General features: G+C 44.9%; 1 protein-coding gene across 2 annotated transcripts in view; it reads left to right on the forward strand.

Annotated features, from left to right (window-relative positions):
• The first annotated feature begins 3,808 nt into the window (after window positions 1–3,808).
• cxxc4 (CXXC finger 4) overlaps window positions 3,809–21,068 on the forward strand; it is a 33,161-nt gene continuing 15,901 nt past the window's right edge. Inside the window, exons 1-2 of one of the 2 annotated variants that reach the window (XM_031815066.1) lie at window positions 3,809–5,176; window positions 7,133–8,129. In XM_031815066.1, the coding sequence (XP_031670926.1) occupies window positions 7,266–8,129 (864 nt within the window). In that variant the 5' untranslated portion in view covers window positions 3,809–5,176; window positions 7,133–7,265. The remainder of the gene's footprint in view (window positions 5,177–7,132; window positions 8,130–21,068) is intronic. The other variant, XM_031815067.1, reaches the window with a different exon arrangement.

Below are 21,068 nucleotides of genomic sequence, written 5' to 3' on the forward strand. Positions count from 1 at the left end.
CTCTCTCATTCTCTCTTTCTCTCTCACATTCTCTCTTTCTCTCTCACATTCTCTCTCTCTTTCTCTCTCTCACACATTCTCTCTCTCTCTCTCTATCACTCTCTCTCTCTCTCACATTCTCTCTTTCTCTCTCTCTATCACTCTCTCTCTCACACATTCTCTCTCTCTCTCACATTCTCTCTTTCTCTCTCCCATTCTCTCTTTCTCTCTCACATTCTCTCTTTCTCTCACATTCTCTCTCACATTCCCTCTCTCTATCACTCTCTCTTTTTATTCTATACTTTCTCTCTCTCCCGTCTTTCTTTCTTTTTCCCTTTTCTATCTCCCCCCTTTCTCTCTCGCTCTACCTCTCTCTCCTCATGCTCTAGGGGGCTCAGGGGGATGCTAGTCTCCATAACAGGCAAACTGGATGAGCTCATCAGATGCACCTCCAGGATGAATAGCACTATAACGTTGCTCCTCCTCCCACTTTCCATCTCTTTTTTTCATCATTCCATTGAGAAACAGCTCCAATGATAAGACTGTGCCATTCTATTTTTATAGAATTCATTAACCAATATTAGGAATCATTTCACATGTCTTGTTTAACCTGGAGTGTAATTTATGCCCATACTTTGATGATTTTGTTGAATTGCCATTTATATACTCAGTAATTTAATTCATTTAAAGGGGCTCTGACAACAGATATGAGGACTTGGAGAACAAGAAAGATTATGCTCTTTCTCTCTCTCTCACACACACACACACACACTCCCAGCCCGCATTGCCAATCCTCCCATGTCCAACCACCACACGCCCAGGCCGCCTGGCCCAGCCGCCCGTGTCTCACATACCATGACCTTACTCCTCCTGGATCCCATTTCCATCGACTAAACGCTGGCTACACTTAAATCCGGCATCGTCATTATTAATTACTCCTTGGAGTTCACTTAAAATCCAGAGGAGGAGGAGGGTGTGGGGGGATTCTGGGGCACACGGCCAGGAACAAAGGCCTGCCACGTGGAGCCCATTCCTCCCACAACTATCCTAGAGACACAGCCGCCCCAGTCGAGACCCTGCTTCCTAATGCCCTCTGTGGCTTAGCGAGACAGAGGTTAGGACCACCTAGGCAGATTTCCCCAGGGGGGTGTGGATGCTGGTAAGATGAAATGATTTTCAGTCGGTGATGGTTAGGCTACGTAGACACAGATGTGATGTGTAAATGTGCAGTGGCTGATACTGATGGTTTACATGTAATAGAAGGGTTAACCGAGAAACACTCCCAAAGGACTAAGGGCTCTATTCAATCCGTAGCACTGAAGATCCGCTTTATAGTGCGATTGACAATTAAATGGCAACGTTTCCGCGGCCGCGGAGACTCAATTCGCTCACGGTAAACGTTGCATATGTCGGCTCAATCGGAAATGACCTTTTAATTTGACCTCTTATCTTCCACGATACTTCGGCAATATGGATTGAATCCAGCCCTAATTAGAGGCAGAAATAAGAGCATACGAGTAATGTTGAGTTATAGCTAACCACCACATGGTTCCCTGTATCCAACGACAAGGACTGCTGTTGTTTCTATTAGTAATTGTTCATGAGGGGGATCTCTGTGTAATGTAAGCTCGTAGTAGGATGCATGACTTGGCAATATTAATGTATGTATCATCTAAAGATTATTTTGGGAATAGGTTGCATGGTTTTCTGTATAGGCTAAAGGCAACGGCTACACTGCCATCAATACACTGTTGTCGGTATAGTGTAATTACAGCATTAGCCTACTACACAAATATAATCAACTTTCTACATATAACTACAGAGGTAGGCCGTGTTGAATGAAATGCCAATGTTCCTTACACTGGCGAGTGCCAACACTATAAATTAAAATTATGGCAAACCATTAGTACCCGTCTCCTTTTATAGAATAGGCCACACTGGCATCCCACTGACTCAGGCAGACAACTTATTCAGGAGTGCGGATCTAGGATCAGATCCACCCTGTGCATACACTCGTATTCATTATGATCTAAAAGGGAAAACTGATCTTAGATCAGCACTCCTCCTCGGAGACATTTCATTAATATGGGCCAATGTATTTGACCGTTTTTAGGTGCACTACTTGACCAAAAGTATATTTTTAATTTGTTTTAACCTTTATTTAACTAGGCAAGTCAGTTAAGAACAAATTCAGATTTACAAGGACGGCCTACACCGGACAAACCCGGATGACGCTGGGACAATTGTGCGCTGCCCTATGGGACTCCCAATCATAGCCGGTAGTGATACAGCCTGGAATCGAACCAGGGTGTCTGTAGTGACACCTCAAGCACTGAGATGCAGTGCCTTAGACCGCTGCGCCACTCGGGAGCCCCAATATGGACACCTGCTCATTGAACATCTCATTCCAAGATCATGGGCATTTATATGGAGTTGGTTCCCCCTTTGCTATAACAGCCTCCACTCTTCTGGGTAGGCTTTCTAGATGTTGGAACATTGCTGCGGCAACTTGCTTCCATTCAGCCACAAGATCATTAGCGAGGTCAGGCACTGATGTTGGGCAATTAGGCTTGGCTCGCAGTCAGCATTCCAATTCATCCCAAAGGTGTTTGATGGTATTTGAGGTCGGGGCTCTGCAGGCTAGTCAAGTTCTTCCACACCAATCTCGATGAACCATTTCTGTATGGACCTCGCTTTGTGCAAGGGGGCATTGTCATGCTGAAACAGGAAAGGGCCTTCCCCTAACTCTTGCCACAAAGTTGGAAGCACATAATCGTCTAGAATGCCATTGTATGCTTTGGCGTTAAGATTTTCCTTCACTGGAACTAAGGGGCCTTAGCCGAACCATGAAAAACTGCCGAGGCCATTATTCCTCATCCACCAAACTTTACAGTTGGCACTATGCATTAGGGCAGGTAGCGTTCAACTGGCATCCGCCAAACCCAGATCCAATGGCGGCGAGCTTTACACCACTCCAGCCGACGCTTGGCATGGCGCATGGTGATCTTAGGCTTGCGTGTGGCTGCTCAGCCATGGAAACCCACCTCATGGAGCTCCCGATGAACAGTTATTGTGCTGATGTTGCTTCCAGAGGCGGTTTGTAACTCGGTGTTGATTGTTGCAACCGAGGACAGACGATATTTATGAGCTATGCACTTCAGCACTTGGCGGTCCCGTTCTCTGAGCTTGTGTGGCCTACCACTTTGCGGCTGAGCAGTTGACACGCTTAGATGTTTCCACTTCACAATAATAGCACTTACAGTTGACCGGGCAGCTCTAGCAGGGCCGAAATGTGAAGAACTGGTGTGGCTGAAATAGCTGAATCCACTAATTTGAAGGGGTGTCCACAAACGTTTGTATATATAGTGTATAACTGTGAAGGGTAGTCCTTCACAATGGAATCTTTTTTTTTTAGTATTTAAACTTGTTTTACTTTTTAAACTATAGATTTATGAAGCATATGTGTATACAATTATGTAATTTACCCATTCAATCATTCTCCATAATCAGTGCTTAACTATTGCCACAATCTCTGGGAACTCCGGAAAAAAAATTGCTCTGACTGGGGAAAATCGATTTGAATGGTCATCCAACTCGGAATTCCAGCACCGGAACTCGAGCCTCTTTTTAGAGCTCCGACTTTCCGACCTGAAGATCACTGACGTCATTATTTGACCTCGTATTTTTCGAGTTCCCAGTTGTTTTGAATGTGGCAGATAACTCCAGACGTTCTATTAATTGCTCCGCTCATTGTCTTGGCTGATTTGTGGGAGTGGCTAATTGCCGCACAGGTGCCTGACATTTGTAATCAGGGGTGTGTGTTGCTGTCTGTTTGGGAGAGCCATTGTTTTAGCCGCAAGCAATTTTTACTTTAAAGTTTACCGTTTTAAAATAGGCTACTTATTTAAGTTTATTTTCAAGACATTTTAAAGTTGACAAGTGATCTGACAGCTTTGTCACTAATTATAACTAAAGGTAGATTTCGGTCAAATTGGGATCAACTTCTATTTGGGCAAATAGCCCAGATCTATTGAAATCGCATTGTCTTGGCACTTTTCATGCATAGTCTATTCATGAAATTAATTATCTTGAGTTTGAGGGATGTTTAATAATTTCAAGCTAGCCTACACCACCAACTGCACATCTATAGGCCTAATTTGTGTTGGTTGAATGATTGGCTCGGTAATTGATTGGCGCCATAATTTCATTATTCCTTACATTACCATATTTCACGTGCATTAGCGAGAAATTATATTCCATAATATTGTGAATGGAGTGCATCTCACATGGGCACATAGAATAAATGTGCAGTGCATCCATGTGTTTCTACGCGGGAGCCATGCATTTGTGGCTATCGGGGAGGATTTATAGCCTAATCGTGATGAATCCCCGTGGTGGCACGCGCAGGTCTTCGTAATTATGGCAGTCGTTCTAACCGAGAGGGGAGAGAGAAAAAAAACACCCTGATAGGAGGCATTTTATCTTCATCACTGGACCGCTCAATTCCAATTAATTTGACAAGATTTCCCTCACGCGAAGCGCAAATCCCTATTAAAAGACGCATACTGTAAATGACAACCCTCTAAACGCTTCGCGTGTCCGAATGAAATGGAAGAGGAGAGAAAGGGAACGACAAAAGGTTAAGACGCAGCTTCCCGGAGTTATTTCCCGGCAGAGCGCCCTAAGCCACAGTCATTGGCCCTAAGCCAGCCCCCTCCCGAGTGCTCCTAGTGTTTCTATAGTAATTTCTAACCAATGATCAGTAGGTGTCCACATCCTAGCTTCCTCACCTCAGCACCAATCAGCCACACACAGCGACAGGAGACAGCACGGAGCTAACACTAGGCAGCCACACACAATACACCTCGGACCAAGCAGAGGAAACACCTACAACGCACCGTTATTTCCCCCCTACAGCGCCGTGGTTTTATAATAATAAACCGTTTTTTTTCTTCTAAAAAGCTCGATAAGCTATCGCTTTAAGTTTGCTATTTTTTTGTACTTTTTTTCTCAAGCCAGGAAAATAAGTCTGTAAACATGCTCCTTTTGTTTTGAGCGCTCTTTTTCAGTGTGGCTGTGCTCTTCCCACATCCTCGCGTTATTTTATATCTCCATCGCGCCTTGCGGTAATGTGCCGCTCTGTGTTGGCAGCCGACTGCTAGGCGTCTGGAATCTCTTCTCGCCAGGAACCTGGTAGGTAGGTGATGCTCTTCCATTTTACCCAGTACAGGCAGCGTCATATGATATTTTGCATGCTTTTCTGATACTGCTGCCCCCCCCCCTCCGATTTACGTCGGCTAAAGCTGGCGGTAAAGTGATCCAGTCGCTGTCGGATTGATTGTAACGGTTTATTTGTACTGTCCAGAGCCTTCTATGGATTGTTTCTGCATGACCTTTGGTCTCCGAGTGTCTCCGACAGACCAGACTAGCGATAATTAATGGAAGCCACAGCAGTCACACAAGGGCTCGTCAGTCGTCATCGGACGTACACTACTGTGGTCCTGTCTCTGTCTCCCTCTCTCGCCCTCCCTCTCTTTCTCTAAGTATCGAACATTTCTGTCTTTCCAAAGTTTGTTTACAGGCTGAGAATCGATAGTCGTGACTTGATTGCCTTTGGGCTGCCTATTTTGCTCCTGGGGTGAATTGATTAAGTAATAATGACTGCGAGCAGGGCCGATCATTGAGGCATGGACGGTTTTGTTTACTGGTGGCGGTGGGGTGCTTTTGGGATGGCACACCATGGCATGTTTTTTGTTTCCACCTACTATCTGTCTTATCTATCTATCTATATCTACATTATGCATTTGTATGGATATTTGCTTCATATTATCAGGTAGTCTGTCATTGTGTTCAAACCGTTACTAATTACATTTGTTTAATATTGTGATTTTAGAAAAATGATCTATTTTAGCTTTGTCCTCAAGTTGAATATTAATAAAACAAAAACGGGTAATCCATTATTTGGCCTGGATTTCATCATTCAGGAATTTCATTTTGTGGTAGAGGAGATGTAAGCACAAATACTGCTTGCTGGGCAGTTGTATATATGTTCTCTCTCAGTGGTTCCACTGTTCCTGTGTGGATATTTATCATTCATTTTGGGAGCTAGCTGTTGGGTTGTACCATGGAAGAGACTCAAAATGCTTCAGTGTTTACCCGCAATGGATTGGCTTTGGCAATTAAACAAAGAATGAAAGAGCCTGCAAAAGTTAATGGAGGGAGGGGGGGAGAGAAGTGTCTAATGGGGCTTTTATCAGTGGAAACCAATTCCAGACAGACTGGGGGAGAGAGAGGGGGAGAGGGAAGAGAGGAAATGGACTCTCCCCCCCTAAGGCACTTGACACTACAGTTGTCTGTGGAGGTCTGTCTGTGGCTTCACAGGTTGGGTTGAAATGCACCAGTGGTGGTCTCTCTCCGCTGTCAGTGTAATAGAACCCGGGATCCATGAATGAATAGCAGGTGCTATTAAGAGGCCGAATGGGAGTGGGTTTACATGGGAGAGACCTTATGGCGTTAGAAGAGCATCAGTGGTGGTGAAGATAATATAAAATGTTGTCCCTCGTGAGGTGTTCAATGTGCACATTGTTTTGGAGACTGTAGAGCATCAGGATAATGTCAGGGATTTTGTGTTGACGTTCCAGAGTAGTTAGTTTCAGTGTGCATGGATGATGCTTTTTGGTTGGATATTGTGCTTATATTGTTAAAGTGACTGGTGTCGTTTATATCCCATCCATATGTATTTGTTTATCCTCTGCCAGAATATACCATCAAATACATCATTGACAAGACTTATTTCAATATATCCAGGAATCCTTTGACAACCATATAAAAAAAATCTCTTGATATTCTCTCTGACACGAAGCTAGTGCTGTCTTCTCGAGCATGCTAATTCCTGTATCCCGTTATGACATGTTGGTGTGTCACAGCTATTATATTATTGTCACCAGATAAGGATCTGCTCGCAATAGTTTGAGATGCGTTTCATTCTAAAATAGTCCGAAAGAAGAAAATGAATGACATGCCAGCTGATTCGTCAAACGTCTTTTATCAGCTTTTTATCTCATGGAAAAACTTGGAGAGAAAATGGAAATGGATTAGGCTGAGGATGTTGTTTTCCTGTTGTGTCTGTAATTGTTTGTTCTTTGTGTTCTAGTGCTGGAGGAGACAGAAGCAGGATGGTAACATATTGTTGGTGGTAACCAGCAGCTTCTAGTTTGACGAAGGCCACCGTTGACGGCGACCCCGGACTCTTTCCCCAGTGAACCCTGCTCAACCGTCCCCCAGCCATGTCTAATATAAACAATGCTCTCTGCATTGAGAACGGACAGAACGCAGACGTGTCTCTCTTACAAAAGGATAACCTTCAGAACCTGCAGAACCTGCAGAACTTGCAGAACCTCCAGGATGGTGGATTAAGCCAACTTTTGGATTATAACGCTGAGATGGAACGGTACCGCTCTTTCGCAAACTTTTACAAAACCAACGGCGCGTTCGGCCAGACGGCCAAGATCGCCCGCATCACGACCCCCATTTTCCCCAGTGCCCGGATAGGCATGTCCCCGTGGAACTGCGATAACGCCATGCTCTGGGGGAGGAAATCGGCCACAATAAACCCTAATAGGACCAGCATGCACAGGAATGACTCCCAGAGGCCGGGGAAGCATGGCGTGCCGCCAGAAACGCTACAGCAAATGGCAAATAATAATTTCCTCTCTACCTTATCCCCCGAACACTGCAGACCTTTAGCGGGAGAATGCATGAACAAGCTGAAATGCGGCGCCGGCGAAGCAGAGATAATGAATCTCCAGGAACGTGTCGGAACTTTTTCCGCCATTCCGGCTTTAGGGGGCATCTCATTACCTCCCGGGGTCATCGTCATGACAGCCCTTCACTCCCCCGCAGCCTCGGCAGCCGTTACAGACAGTGCGTTTCAAATTGCCAATCTGGCAGACTGCCCACAGAATAATTCCTCTGCGTCCGGCGGGAACCCGGCGAAGAAGAAAAGGAAGCGGTGCGGGGTGTGCGCGCCCTGCCGGCGGCTAATCAACTGCGGCGTGTGCAGCAGTTGTCGGAACCGTAAGACGGGCCACCAGATCTGCAAGTTCAGGAAATGTGAGGAGCTGAAAAAGAAACCGGGCTCGTCGTTGGAGGTGAGAAAATAGAACCAGGAAACCGGGGGGGGGGGGGGCATTCACTCCCTCCCCCTTTTCCTTTCTTTTGTTATTATCCTTCTCTCCCCTCCTTCACCGTCCTCCCTCCCTCCCCGCACTCCAAAGTATTAACCTTTTCATCCAGTCACGTTTTCTAAGCCCTTGAAAATAGTTTCCATGCCCACCCATGCCTGAACATCCCCCCGGCTTCTCCAATCTGCCTACCCGCCTAGCCTAATTGGCAGTAATTAGGGGTGTTTGTGCGGAGCGCAAGCTGAGCTTGGCTCAGACACCCCGTAATTGCTGCCAGTCAGGCTGGGGCTGGAACGCATCCGAACAACCCCGGGCTTGGCTCGGCTCCAAGCCAGAGCTGGGAAATGGTTTTCAGCAGAGAGAGCGAGAGAGGGGGTGAGAGAGTCATCCCTCTCTGCACCCCGGTCATTTTAACCAATTATGGAGACAGTCTCTGGACGGTGAAGATCGATTACCCACAAAGCACCAGGACCGACCACCGTGAGAGTGATGGCAGGGCCCGCTGATGGCGTCCGTCTCATAACACTCCCCTAGTTTAATACGGAGGGAGGGGTGTAATGAAATAAAATCCCCCCCAGACACATTCTGTTCGCCTGATCCTATAGGAATTGATTGAGGATAGCGGGTTTTTGAGGTGAAATCATTTTCTATTGTATTTGAGGCCATTATGACCGAATGTGGATCAATATTTTAGGGGTGATACTTTTCACATACTTGAATACAGTAATGATGGGCCCTAGAAAACAATTGTAATGCAAAGACGTCTGGAAGTTTTTGGGGTGATGCACTTACAGTAATGGGATAGTGCTGGAAAAACTAGTATGGGTGTGTTTTTGGTTTTTAGACCAAGGAAGGAAAGAGAGAAAATGGACAAACAGAATTGACAGCTAGCGAGAGCATTTAGTTTCAGTGCCCTCTACATTCAGAGGGCAGGGCTGTTTTTTTTAATTGCTGATTTTAATTGATTTATTTGGCGCCTGACATTTTGTTTATAAAGGACTGTGGTGGAATACAGATAGTTGTAAGATTGTGTTCATGGTAATGACTTCCTCTGACACAACACAGGTTTCTATTGTGGTACACCACCACAACACACTATGGCGCGGTAGGCCAGCACGGGCCAGCGATTGGTTCAATAGTTAAGTGGCAGGTAGAGCCGAGTTTTTAAAAAGGGGTCCTAATATAATATCACTTGGTCTACTGTTGAATAACTTACTGTACAGTACGTCTCTCTTCAACGTGTAATAGTCCTCGTCTACCCCCCCCCCCCGTACATTTTTTCAGAACTTGGTCGTGGTTTATGAATGTGTTGAAAGCTCATTGTTCCTTTGGAGATACAGACATACACTGAGTGTACGAAACATTAGGAACACCTGCTCTTACCATGACGTAGGCTGACCTGGTGAGTCCAGGTGACAAGCTATGATCCCTTATTGATGTCACTTGTTAAATCCACTTCAATCCGTGTAGATGAAAGGGAGGAGACGGCTTAAAGAAAGCATGTTGTTCCTTGTTAGGCGGTTTTCTTATTGCTTCCCTTGATGTTTCTTGCCTACCTTATAGAAAACAATGGAAACATTGATTCATAACTCCTAAATAATGCACAGGATCTGAGTGAATATGCAGATGGATGCATGTTGTTTACCTTTATTTAACCAGGCAAGTCAGTTAAGAACAAATTCTTATTTTCACTGACGGCCTAGGAACAGTGGGTTAACTGCCTGTTCAGGGGCAGAATGACATTTTAAACCTTGTCAGCTCGGTGATTTGCAACCTTTCGGTTACTAGTCCAACACTCTAACCACTAGGCTACCCTGCCGCCCCATGTTGTGGATCTAGTGAAGTAATGACCCAGGACATCTTATTATTTATTCATCATACCGCCAATTTGTTCAGGATTTTGTTTGGTTCCAACAGACTGTGTATAAGAAAGTGAGATTGTTGGCTGGTTCCATCTTTAGACTGAATGTTATGATGGAATTAGTAATGATACTGTCCTGAACTGTCTTCTAGGTCCGTCTGAAGGATTGTGAGTTAATGGTTTCTGTGTTAACAGGACACTATGGAGGTTTAGTTTGTTTACCTCAAATTTTGGATTCAGTTTAGACTGTATGGTACACGCGTATACTACCCTGTGTATTTATTTGGACAGAGAAGCTAAACATTTGGCTCTACACTCCAGTATTTTGAATTTGAGATCAAATATTTTACGAGGGGATAGTACAAAATTTCACTTTTTATTTGAGGGTATTTTCATGCACGTCTGTTTAACCATTTAGAAATGAAAGCACTTTATGTATCTCATCCCCCATTTGAAGGTGTCACGTTTGGAAGAATTTATAGTGCATTCACTTTAGTCAAGTTAATGATTTGGTCCCATATTTCTAGCGTGCGATGACTACATCAGGCTTGCCTTCAGTGTTGACTGTATGGTGCATGTGGTAAAATATTGATCACTTTGCTGCCTCCATTAAACCACACAATCCTTGTTACCCGTGTTACAGGTAGGTCCGTGTTTTCCTAGACTGGTCCCTGATCTGTTGACAAAGACCTTAGGCGTTGGCTATACAGCCTGGGACCAGGTTAGTGTTATTGATACTTGGCTTGATTACCAGTACATCAACATCAGCTTTACGCCATATAACTCCTTTAACCACAAGAGACATATTCCCTCTGCACCTCCCTCTGAAACCTGCTTGTTGTGGGTTTTAAAGTCCTACTCCAGTCTCCTTTTCACCTCATTTAACACCCAGTTCACTTAACAAAAGGCAGATCTCAGTAGGTGGTCCTGGGGGGGGGCTTTCCTTTTTTGTTCTCTATTGTTCCTCAAGCAAGGGGGGTCTGATGACATCACAGTCACTATCAGACCAAGTCTTTGAATGTCCTACTCCTTGGAAGTTTGAAGTCTAAAATACACTCTTTTGCGCATTAATTTTCTTTGGTATCCTTTAGCATGTGTGTTTACTTCGTTTTTCAACAGGAAAAGTGAAAAAAATGACTACAGGATGTCGTTAAATGCTGCCGGTTGCAGGTGTCCAATAGAGGCTCATTTGATGTTGACTCCACATCCCAGGTCCTAACAGGTGTTCTCAAACGAGGTGTTTAGGAAGACGCCCTTTCATGCCTGATGGATGGTTTGGCTGGGTTCGGGAAAAACATCCATTTGCCAACTAAGACCGTTGGAATTACCATGGAAGGAAGGGAGGGTGTGAAAAACAAAAACAAATCCAAACTTGCCTTTAAAAGAGAGAGAGGTACTTGAATTGTGAGTTCTGTCATTCAGATTATGGGGTTCCTCTTCTACCGGTAACGGTAATTATTATTTTTGTCTCGGTACCTGTAATTATAGAATCAGGTTGTGCCGAGGAGGCTGTGTGTTTTGGGGTTCAAAGGCATTGTAGAAGGTGTGAAGTTAGTTACATACCCACTTGGGTTGGATGTATTTTTGATATGTTCAGATTCAGTCCTTTTTCACCACATCTCAGTGCTGTAAACAATCCTGCATGGTTCCATGTCGAGTCGCAAACGTGGTGAAAATAAGCACTGGAGCGAGTTTGTATAGACTTCAGGACAGGTGCACGGGGTTGCACGCAGTCGCACACAGTCATGCTGTCGCACGCACGCAGTCACACACAGTCACACACAGTCATGCTGTCGCACGCACGCAGTCGCACACAGTCATGCTGTCGCAGGCACACAGTCACACACAGTCGCACACAGTCATGCTGTCGCACGCACGCCGTCACACACAGTCACACACAGTCATGCTGTCGCACGCACGCAGTCACACACAGTCGCACACAGTCATGCTGTCGCACGCACGCAGTCACACACAGACACACACAGTCATTCTGTCGCACGCACGCAGTCACACACAGTCACACACAGTCATGCTGTCGCACGCAGTCACACACAGTCACACACAGTCATGCTGTCGCACGCACGCAGTCACACACAGTCATGCTGTCGCACGCACGCAGTCACACGCACACAGTCACGGGGTTGCACGCCCGCAAACAGTCGCACGCACACAGTCGCACACACGCAGTCGCACGCACGCAGGCACACTCACACAGTCACACTCACACAGTCACAGTCCCCCACTCCCCACACACACACACACACACACACACACCACACACACACACACACACACACACACACACACACACACACACACACACGTAAACATTAGCAGCTTGTACCTCTCACCTAGGAAGGGAGGAAGAGACTATAAGCTAGCGGCAGAAGCCAGTTAGATTTGGTTGTCAGTGTTTTCCACATGGGAATCACCCTGAACTAATTATATCTTAAGTAGCGCTGGATAAATGCAAATCAGAATTTTACTCACACCCCTGAAATCGGAGAGCCAATTTAATCTAATACCCCCTTTAATTTAGCGCACTAATGCAGGACCCTGGAGGATTGCCCCGTGTCACCGCTGTGCTGTTCTGTTCTGCAGCAGTCTGTCTGCTTCTCTCGCTCACTCAATCTGTCATTCCCTCATTCTCTCTTTGTGTCTCCATATCTCTTTCCCTCTCTCTTACTCCCTCCCTCTCTCAATCAATCAATCAATCAATCAAATGTATCTATGAAGCCCTTTTTACATCAGCCGATGTCAAAGTGCTATACAGACACCCAGCAAGCAATGCAATCTCTCATTCTCTCTCACCCCTTCCATGTCTCTCTCTCTCTCTCTCTCTCTCTCTCCATCCCTTTCATCTCTGTCTCACTCTCCATCCTTTCCATCTCTCTCTCTCTCTGTGTCTCTCTCTCTCTCTCTCTCTCTCTCTCTCTCTGTGTCTCTCTCTCTGTGTCTCTCTCTGTCTGACCCCATAATGGATTAGTGTGGTGTAGAGGAGGCATCTCACCCAACCTAACATTTCCCCAGCAGCTAACTCTGCCTGGTGTGGCTCCAGGGTTCTAGGTGCAGTCGGTGTTCGTGTGTCTGAGAGAACCTATACTCACTCTTTATTTCAACAGGGAGTCCCATTGAGACCAAAGTCTCTTCCGCAAGGGAGCCCTGCGTCCTACAGTTAAACACAATGTCATTGTAACCCTGGTACGGTAGGCCAGGTCTCACCAGGGCTGTGACTCAGACAGCTTCTGAGTATATCCCAAATGCTTATGTCCTGCTTCCGAAGGCACCTTCCAACTGAAGTGTTTTACTGAACCCACATGTTATTTCTCATCTCTACTCTTCTTTTACTTCAGTCTTACCACTTAGTGTGTGGAGCGCTATCACACTGTTACACTGTAGTTGATTTTAGGGAAGGACTCATGTTCCAGGACTAATGTGTATCCATTTCTCTACCAGCCCCATTCTGAGGTTGTGTTCATAAACAGTTTAAAAGTGTGAGAGAGATGCAGCTTAAATGCACCATGAATTATTGAAAGATCGCTAGGGGCTGTCAGAGGGAATGAGATACTCCGTTTCCCCCACGTGCTAAAGCTACTATTGCTCATTGAGCGATCTTCACAAATTCATACGAATTTGACGACGACAAACTGTGATTGTGGACGGTTGGCTAGCTCGTTTTTAAAGATGGCTGCTGTGTTGTGCGCTGAGAAGTAAGGCATTGTGCAGGACTCTTTCGTCCCCTGAGTGTGTTGATGTATCATAGTGCTTTGTGATGTCACAGACCAGAGAAATGTTCAACAGCATCTTTTTCTATTCAGTACAGGGTGAGGCCCTAAGACTCCCCATTCAGATTGTAGTACTTGGTACAGATCTACAGCGTATCCTTTTCAGTCAAACAAATTCGGAGGCCGACGGTCTGCTACATTTTCCTTTATTCCCAGTCTCTCTGCTAGTTCTTCACTTTACTTGACAAATGGGTGCTCTATTGTACAATCTAACCTCCTTACCATCTGGCCAATAAATAAATATTATCCCATTTAGAATGATTCAATACATCTGAGATTTGTACACAAGATGTTATAAGGCTCACGTTTACTGCAAGATGTCAACAGCAAGAGTATGTCTTCCTAGCCTGCTTGAGAGACAAGGGGATAATTCCTCAGACATTTCAAGTAATATTTTATTGATTGAGTTTCTGAGACTTCCAATGTATCCTTGTATCTTGTAAACAGAGCCACTGTTCACCGTGACACTATATACTAAAAGGAGATGATTAGCTAGCCTTGGAAAGGTGTTTACAGGCTATCTCTGATACCATGGGTTGTCTTAACATGCAGGAGAGAGAGAGAGAAATGGAGCACAATCCCATTGAACAGAAAACCGCTTCTCAATTAGCGAATCTGAAAGGCCACCGCCATGGCATCGGCCCCAGGAAAAACAGAGTGCCACGGAAAATGGCGTGCATGCAGCGCTCTCTCTCGTCCTCCTCTCTCTTTGTGGCGTGTTGTGAAATACATGAAATGGCGAGATGAAACGGTGGCGGTTAGCAGCGGCACAACATCCTCTGGCATAAAAAAAACAACATTTTTTTATTGTGATAAGGCACCCTAAAATGGTGGGAGGCAGGACCTTGAAGAAAATAGAGCCAGGGATCCATCTCAAGCCTCTTAATGAGAGAGAGGCCGCGCCAAATAATCGCCGGATGCGTCGGCGGGACTGCGCCCCAAGTCTAATTTGTTTTAGGTGTGCTCAGAATAGATAAGGACCAATCTGTGGCCTTTTCTTCCCTCTCCCTCTCCCCCAACCTTTGCCTCCCTGGAGATAACGCAGAGTCGCCCCCCCCTCCCCTCCCAGCCAATCTCTTCAGGCAGAGAGTAGCGAGGTAGAGTGGAGGGTGGCGAGAATAAAATAAAATAACCCTGAGGGACAGACGGCCTTTTAGATCGGCGAATCTTCTATCTTGTTGGATTTATTTGAGTTTTAAAACCACCGATTTAATTTGACGGAGGTCTGAGTGAGGGAATAAAAGACGGGGGGGGGGGGGGGGGGGATGAGGCCCCTCACACCTCCTCACACGCGCGTGGTCTCAACCTGAAGGGCAACCTTAAGCTTCTGTCAAGACAATAGGATTTTGCCAACCGAGCTGTCACGCAGACCGCTTAATTATACATACCTAGCCTCTCTTCTCCTCCCTGCTGCATTCCTGCATGCTACCCTCTACCCTGGGCTACTCATGAGAAGCCAGGGTCTCTCTGTCTTTGTTCCCTTCTTGTCTTTTTAACATTTATTTATTTGATTAAGATTTGTCTTGCAGCAGCGGTGGCTCTGTCAGGTTTCATTTGCGACACCGCTAGGCTATACTCCCAGTCCCGCCAGCAGCTAGCACAAAAGCTCTTAAAGAATTGATAGTTTTGCCACTGCCACCAATTAAGTCTGGGGTGTAATCGGAGGTGCCCTTACAGCCCCGCGGCCCGTCTCCCCCCTCTGCCCCCGTTTTGATTTAACATCACACGGCTCGGTGGAGAGAGGGAACTCGTTGTCATTGGCCTGAATAATAGGAGAGGTGGGGTGAGGGAGCGGGGGAAGACTGTGGGATGAGGGAGCGGGGGAAGATGGTGGGATGAGGGAGCGGGGGAAGACGGTGGGATGAGGGAGCGGGGGAAGACGGTGGGATGAGGGAGCGGGGGAAGACGGTGGTATGAGGGAGCGGGGGAAGACGGTGGGATGAGGGAGCGCAACGGAGCGTGGCGGGTGGACAGCGTGAAAGTGCAGGTGCTGAGGACGTTAATGTGTGGCACCTTTAAATTTTAAACAGATGGTAAATTATGGATGGTCGGCTCTGGCAGAGAACTTAAAGGTATCTCGTCATTACTGGGAACCCGTGTGAAGGGAGAAGAGCGGATGTTAGTAAGTGCAACGAGGCCACTGCGTCAACCATGGCAGTTTAGGTCTTAGCACATGGCTTGACAGAAGGATATTCATCTAATTGTAATATAGTGTTTCTCAGCTATCATTGCAGATAGCTAATCATTTAGAATATGGTAGGTGAATGATGAGGTGTCTATTGTTTTCAGGAAGAATCAGGAGAAAACAACCTGTTTCTCTGGGTCTGAAATGGCTTCCTATTCTCTATGTAGTGCACTATATTTGACCCCTATTCCTTATTTACCAGTAGGGCACTATATACTGTAGAGGATAGGGGGTCATTTCAAACACAGCCATTGACAAAACCCTTTCCAATATCCCTCTGCCTCTCTTTCTCTCATCTAAGGGAATTGACAAGGAAGTGAGTTTCTGACATCTATTTGTGGTGGATATAGAGATCGGTCAGTGCGGTTAAAGCGTCTCAGTTTCTGCAAGTCAGATCCACGCCTATCACCACCACCTCCCTTTACTCCGGGTCTGCTTTCAAATATGAATATTTCATGCCAAGCATCTGATACCGTGTGCAGCGAGACATTTTAAGGCTTTTTCTTGTTGTTGTTGTTGTGATTGAACCCCTCGGGGTTAGAGAATGTCACTAGAAGAGTGAAGTCAATCGCTGCCCCCCCCAAGCAAAGAGGATAGAATGGATGGTGCCTCTGTTGATGACATCAGGAGGCGTATTTTCCATTCACAAACCAGGAAGGACGTTGTCCATTGAAATATAGAGCCTTTGTCACTTGCTGTTTACGTTCAATGAAAAATGTATTATATAGCTATGTTTGTAGAACTAGAATCCACCATAGAACTATAGAATGTTGTTCATATTCTAAAAGGAAGTAGTTTTTGTCACCATAGAACTATATCATTAATTATTCTATGGTTGTCACACTGAGAGAGATGGTTGGAGTAGTTCCACTGTGAAGAGCAGTGGGAGGATCTGGAAAGGAGCTGGTTAATTTTACTTTCTGTGTCTGATCAGTGTGGAGCTGGATGACCGAGCAGGGGGTCGTCTGCTTAGATTAGTTCAGTTTGAAACGCTTTGCCTTCAGCGTATCACGTTGCACCGTTGGCTGGCTGTTTTCTGGCTACGCTGTGACTGGGTGTCGGTTTTCTGTTTTAGTAGTTTGTCTATCTTGGTGTCAATCAAATCTGTGTCCGTTTGAACCTCTTCTCCTATAGCATGACGTTAGTGTGTCACCTTGTTGTGTTGGTTGGTTACACTGTGAATGTGTTGGCTGGTTACACTGTGAATGTGTTGGCTGGTTACACTGTGAATGTGTTGGCTGGTTACACTGTGAATGTGTATCTCTATTAGAGGTCGACCGATTATGATTTTTCAACGCCGATACCGATTATTGGAGGACCAAAAAAAGACGATGCCGATGTAAAAAAAAAAAAAAATTGTAATAATGACAATTACAACAATACTGAATGAACACTTATTTTTACCATAATATAATACATCAATAAAATCAATTTAGCCTCAAATAAATAATGAAACATGTTCAATTTGGTTTAAATAATGCAAAAACAAAGTGTTGGAGAAGAAAGTAAAAGTGCAATATGTGCCATGTAAAAAAAGCTAACATTTAAGTTCCTTGCTCAGAACATGAGAACATATGAAAGCTGGTGGTTCCTTTTAACATGAGTCTTCAATATTCCCAGGTAAGAAGTTTTAGGTTGTAGTTATTATAGGAATTATAGGACTATTTCTCTCTATTATACCATTTGTATTTCATATACCTTTGACTGTTGGATGTTCTTATAGGCACTTTAGTATTGCCAGTGTAACAGTATAGCTTCCGTCCCTCTCCTCCCTACCTGGGCTCGAACCAGGAACACATCGACAACAACCACCCTCGAAGCATCGTTACCCATCGCTCCACAAAAGCAGAGCAAGGTGAACAACTACTCCAAGTCTCAGAGCAAGTGACGTCACCGATTGAAATGCTATTAGCGCGCACCCGGTTACACCAGCCTAATCTCGGGAGTTGATAGGCTTGAAGTCATAAACAGCTCAATGCTTGAAGCACAGCGAAGAGCTACTGGCAAAACGCACTAAAGTGCTGTTTGAATGAATGGTTACAAGCCTGCTGCTGCCTACCATCGCTCAGTCAGACTGCTCTATCAAATATCAAATCATAGACTTAATTATAACATAATAACACACAGAAATACGAGCCTTTGGTCATTCATATGGTCGAATCCGGAAACTATAATTTAGAAAACAAAACGTTTATTCTTTCAGTGAAATACGGAACTGTTCCCTATTTTATCTAACGGATGGCATCCCTAAGTCTAAATATTGCTGTTACATTGTACAACCTTCAGTGTTATGTCATAATTATGTACAATTCTGGCAAATTAATTACGGCCTTTGTTAGGAATAAATGGACTTCACACAGTTCACAACGAGCCAGGCGACCCAACCTGCTGCATATACCCTGACTGCTTGCACAGAACGCAAGAGAAGTGACACAATTTCCCTAATTATAAGAAATTCATGTTAGCAGGCAATATTAACTAAATATGCAGGTTTAAAAATATATACTTGTGTATTGATTTTAAAGAAAGGCATTGATGTTTATGGTTCGGTTTGGTGCAACGACAGTGTTAAATCATCACCCGTTTGGTGAAGTAGGCTGTGATTCGATAAGAAATGAACAGGCAGCGCATCAACTATATGCAACACAGGACATGCAAGATAAACTAGTAATATCATCAATCATGTGTAGTTAACTAGTGATTATGTTAAGATTGATTGTTTTTTATAAGATAAGTTTAATGCTAGCTAGCAACTTACCTTGGCTTCTTGCTTGCTGTAACAGGTAGTCAGCCTGCCATACTGGCTCCTGGTGGAGTGCAATGTACGGCAGGTGGGTAGAGCGTTGGACTAGTAACCGGAAGGTTGCAAAAACGAATCCCCGAGCTGACGAGGTAAAAATCTGTCATTCTGCCCCTGAACAGACAGTTAACCCACCGTTCCTAGGCCGTCATTGAAAATAAGAATGTGTTCTTAACTGACTTGCCCAGTTAAATAAAGATTAAATATATATATATATTTTTTTTTTTACAGATTTCCGATTGTTATGAAAACTTGAAAATCGGCCTAAATGAATCGGCCATTCCGATTAAATCGGTCGACCTCTAATCTATATAGTTCAATGTTTTTTTTATACTTTTAGTCTCTAGTCTCAACTCTGGACCTCGAAGCCAGTTCCACTAAGTTTTTTTAATTGTTCCTCTATGATCAGGGACTGATTTAGACCTGGGATGCCAGGTGGGTGCAATTAATTATCAGGTAGAACAGAGAACCTGCAGGTTCAGGATCTCGTAGGGTCAGAATTGAGTAACCCTGTTCTATACTGTAATCTACTGTCTAAATGTCTTCTGGTTTCAGTCTTACATTTGATCATGTATCAATACTATTACTATACTAATAAATAATGAAACATACTGAATAATTGTGTGTTAATTAGCCATGGGCTATACTAATAGTGGCTTAGCGTGTGTTAGACACCTGTTGGGTTACACATGCATGTGAAAGGGAAAGGGGGATACCTAGTCGGTTGTCCAACTGCATGTATTCAACTAAAATGTGTCTTCCGCATTTAACCCAACCCCTCTGAATCAGAGAGGTACAGGGGGCTGCCATAATCAACATCCACGTCTTTGGCCCCCAGGAATGTGTTAATGCTTGTTAGGTCAAATGTTGTTGCCGCTTTTGTATGGTCATAGTGTCTGCTAACTAGTGGTAATAGTTCATTGAGAGGTAATTGCTATACATTTTTTGGGCTTTTTTAAAATGGTGTAATTTTAATGGTCTAATTTTAATTGGTTAATTTTCCCAGAATATTACTCATCTCTGTGTGGTGCTACAGTACCTGTACAGTATAATTCCCATCTCAACTACAGTGAAGAGGCTATTCAGCAGTCCTTTATTGATGACTGTCTGCCCATAGCCTTCATCAGGGTTTTCACAACTAAAACTGTACTGTTTGTATGCTTTATATGTAGATTTCTCCATAAATATCCCTGCCTCCTAATTTAGCCCCCCCCCCCCCTAGTACAGACCTGTATGTTGGCGCCAGTCCTCCTCTTCTGGATGCTGTGGAGAATCTGTGGAGAGCTGCTCTCACTCAACACACACACACACACTCAGCTCTCCTACTTTGCATTTTGATTTAACATTTCAGAGGAGCTGGCAATATGTTGCCTCCCTTAGGCCCTCTTTCCACCAGCCACACATGGCTTCTTCTGGCCGCCACGCCAACAGGCGCTCACTGACATCGCTCGTTCAAAGGGCTGAAAGTTTCCTATACTCCAGATCCCTCAGGTACCCTGCGCCTGCACACTTGACGTGTGTCCCGTAGTTTGGTTTTCGGTTTCCGTCCCATCTAACCTCCCCCTGTTTGCTTTCTCTCTCTCTCTGTCTGTTTTTCCCATTTTAGAACGCCACTGACCTCACCCTCTCTCTCTGTTTGTTTTTCCCATTTTAGAACGCCACTGACCTCACCCTCTCTCTCTGTCTGTTTTTCCCATTTTAGAACGCCACTGACCTCACCCTCTCTCTCTGTCTGTTTTTCCCATTTTAGAACGCCACTGACCTCACCCTCTCTCTCTGTCTGTTTTTCCCATTTTAGAAGGCCACTGACCTCACCCACTCTCTCTGTCTGTTTTTCCCATTTTAGAACGCCACTGACCTCACCCTCTCTCTCTGTCTGTTTTTCCCATTTTAGAACGCCACTGACCTCACCCTCTCTCTCTGTCTGTTTTTCCCATTTTAGAACGCCACTGACCTCACCCTCTCTCTCTGTCTGTTTTTCCCATTTTAGAACGCCACTGACCTCACCCTCTCTCTCTGTCTTCGTTTTGTTTTCTGGAAACCTCTGTCGCTCCAAAGTACCCCAGATAGGGTTTTCTCCCAGTGGAGTGTTGGCTAGCTCTCTGCGGGAAGGCTTGGCCGGGCTGCTAGTTTCACAATGGGAATTAGGTGAGGCTAATTTAAATGGAGTCCTGTAGGGTACAAAGTATTAGAAATGTTTTGGTCTGTGAAACAAACATATTGAGTTTCTTATTGGAGAATTCCAGGCTAGCACCTCCCCACTTCCAAATGTTTT

Source organism: Oncorhynchus kisutch, unplaced genomic scaffold (assembly GCF_002021735.2).
Source record: "Oncorhynchus kisutch isolate 150728-3 unplaced genomic scaffold, Okis_V2 Okis07a-Okis12b_hom, whole genome shotgun sequence".
NCBI lineage: Eukaryota > Metazoa > Chordata > Actinopteri > Salmoniformes > Salmonidae > Oncorhynchus > Oncorhynchus kisutch.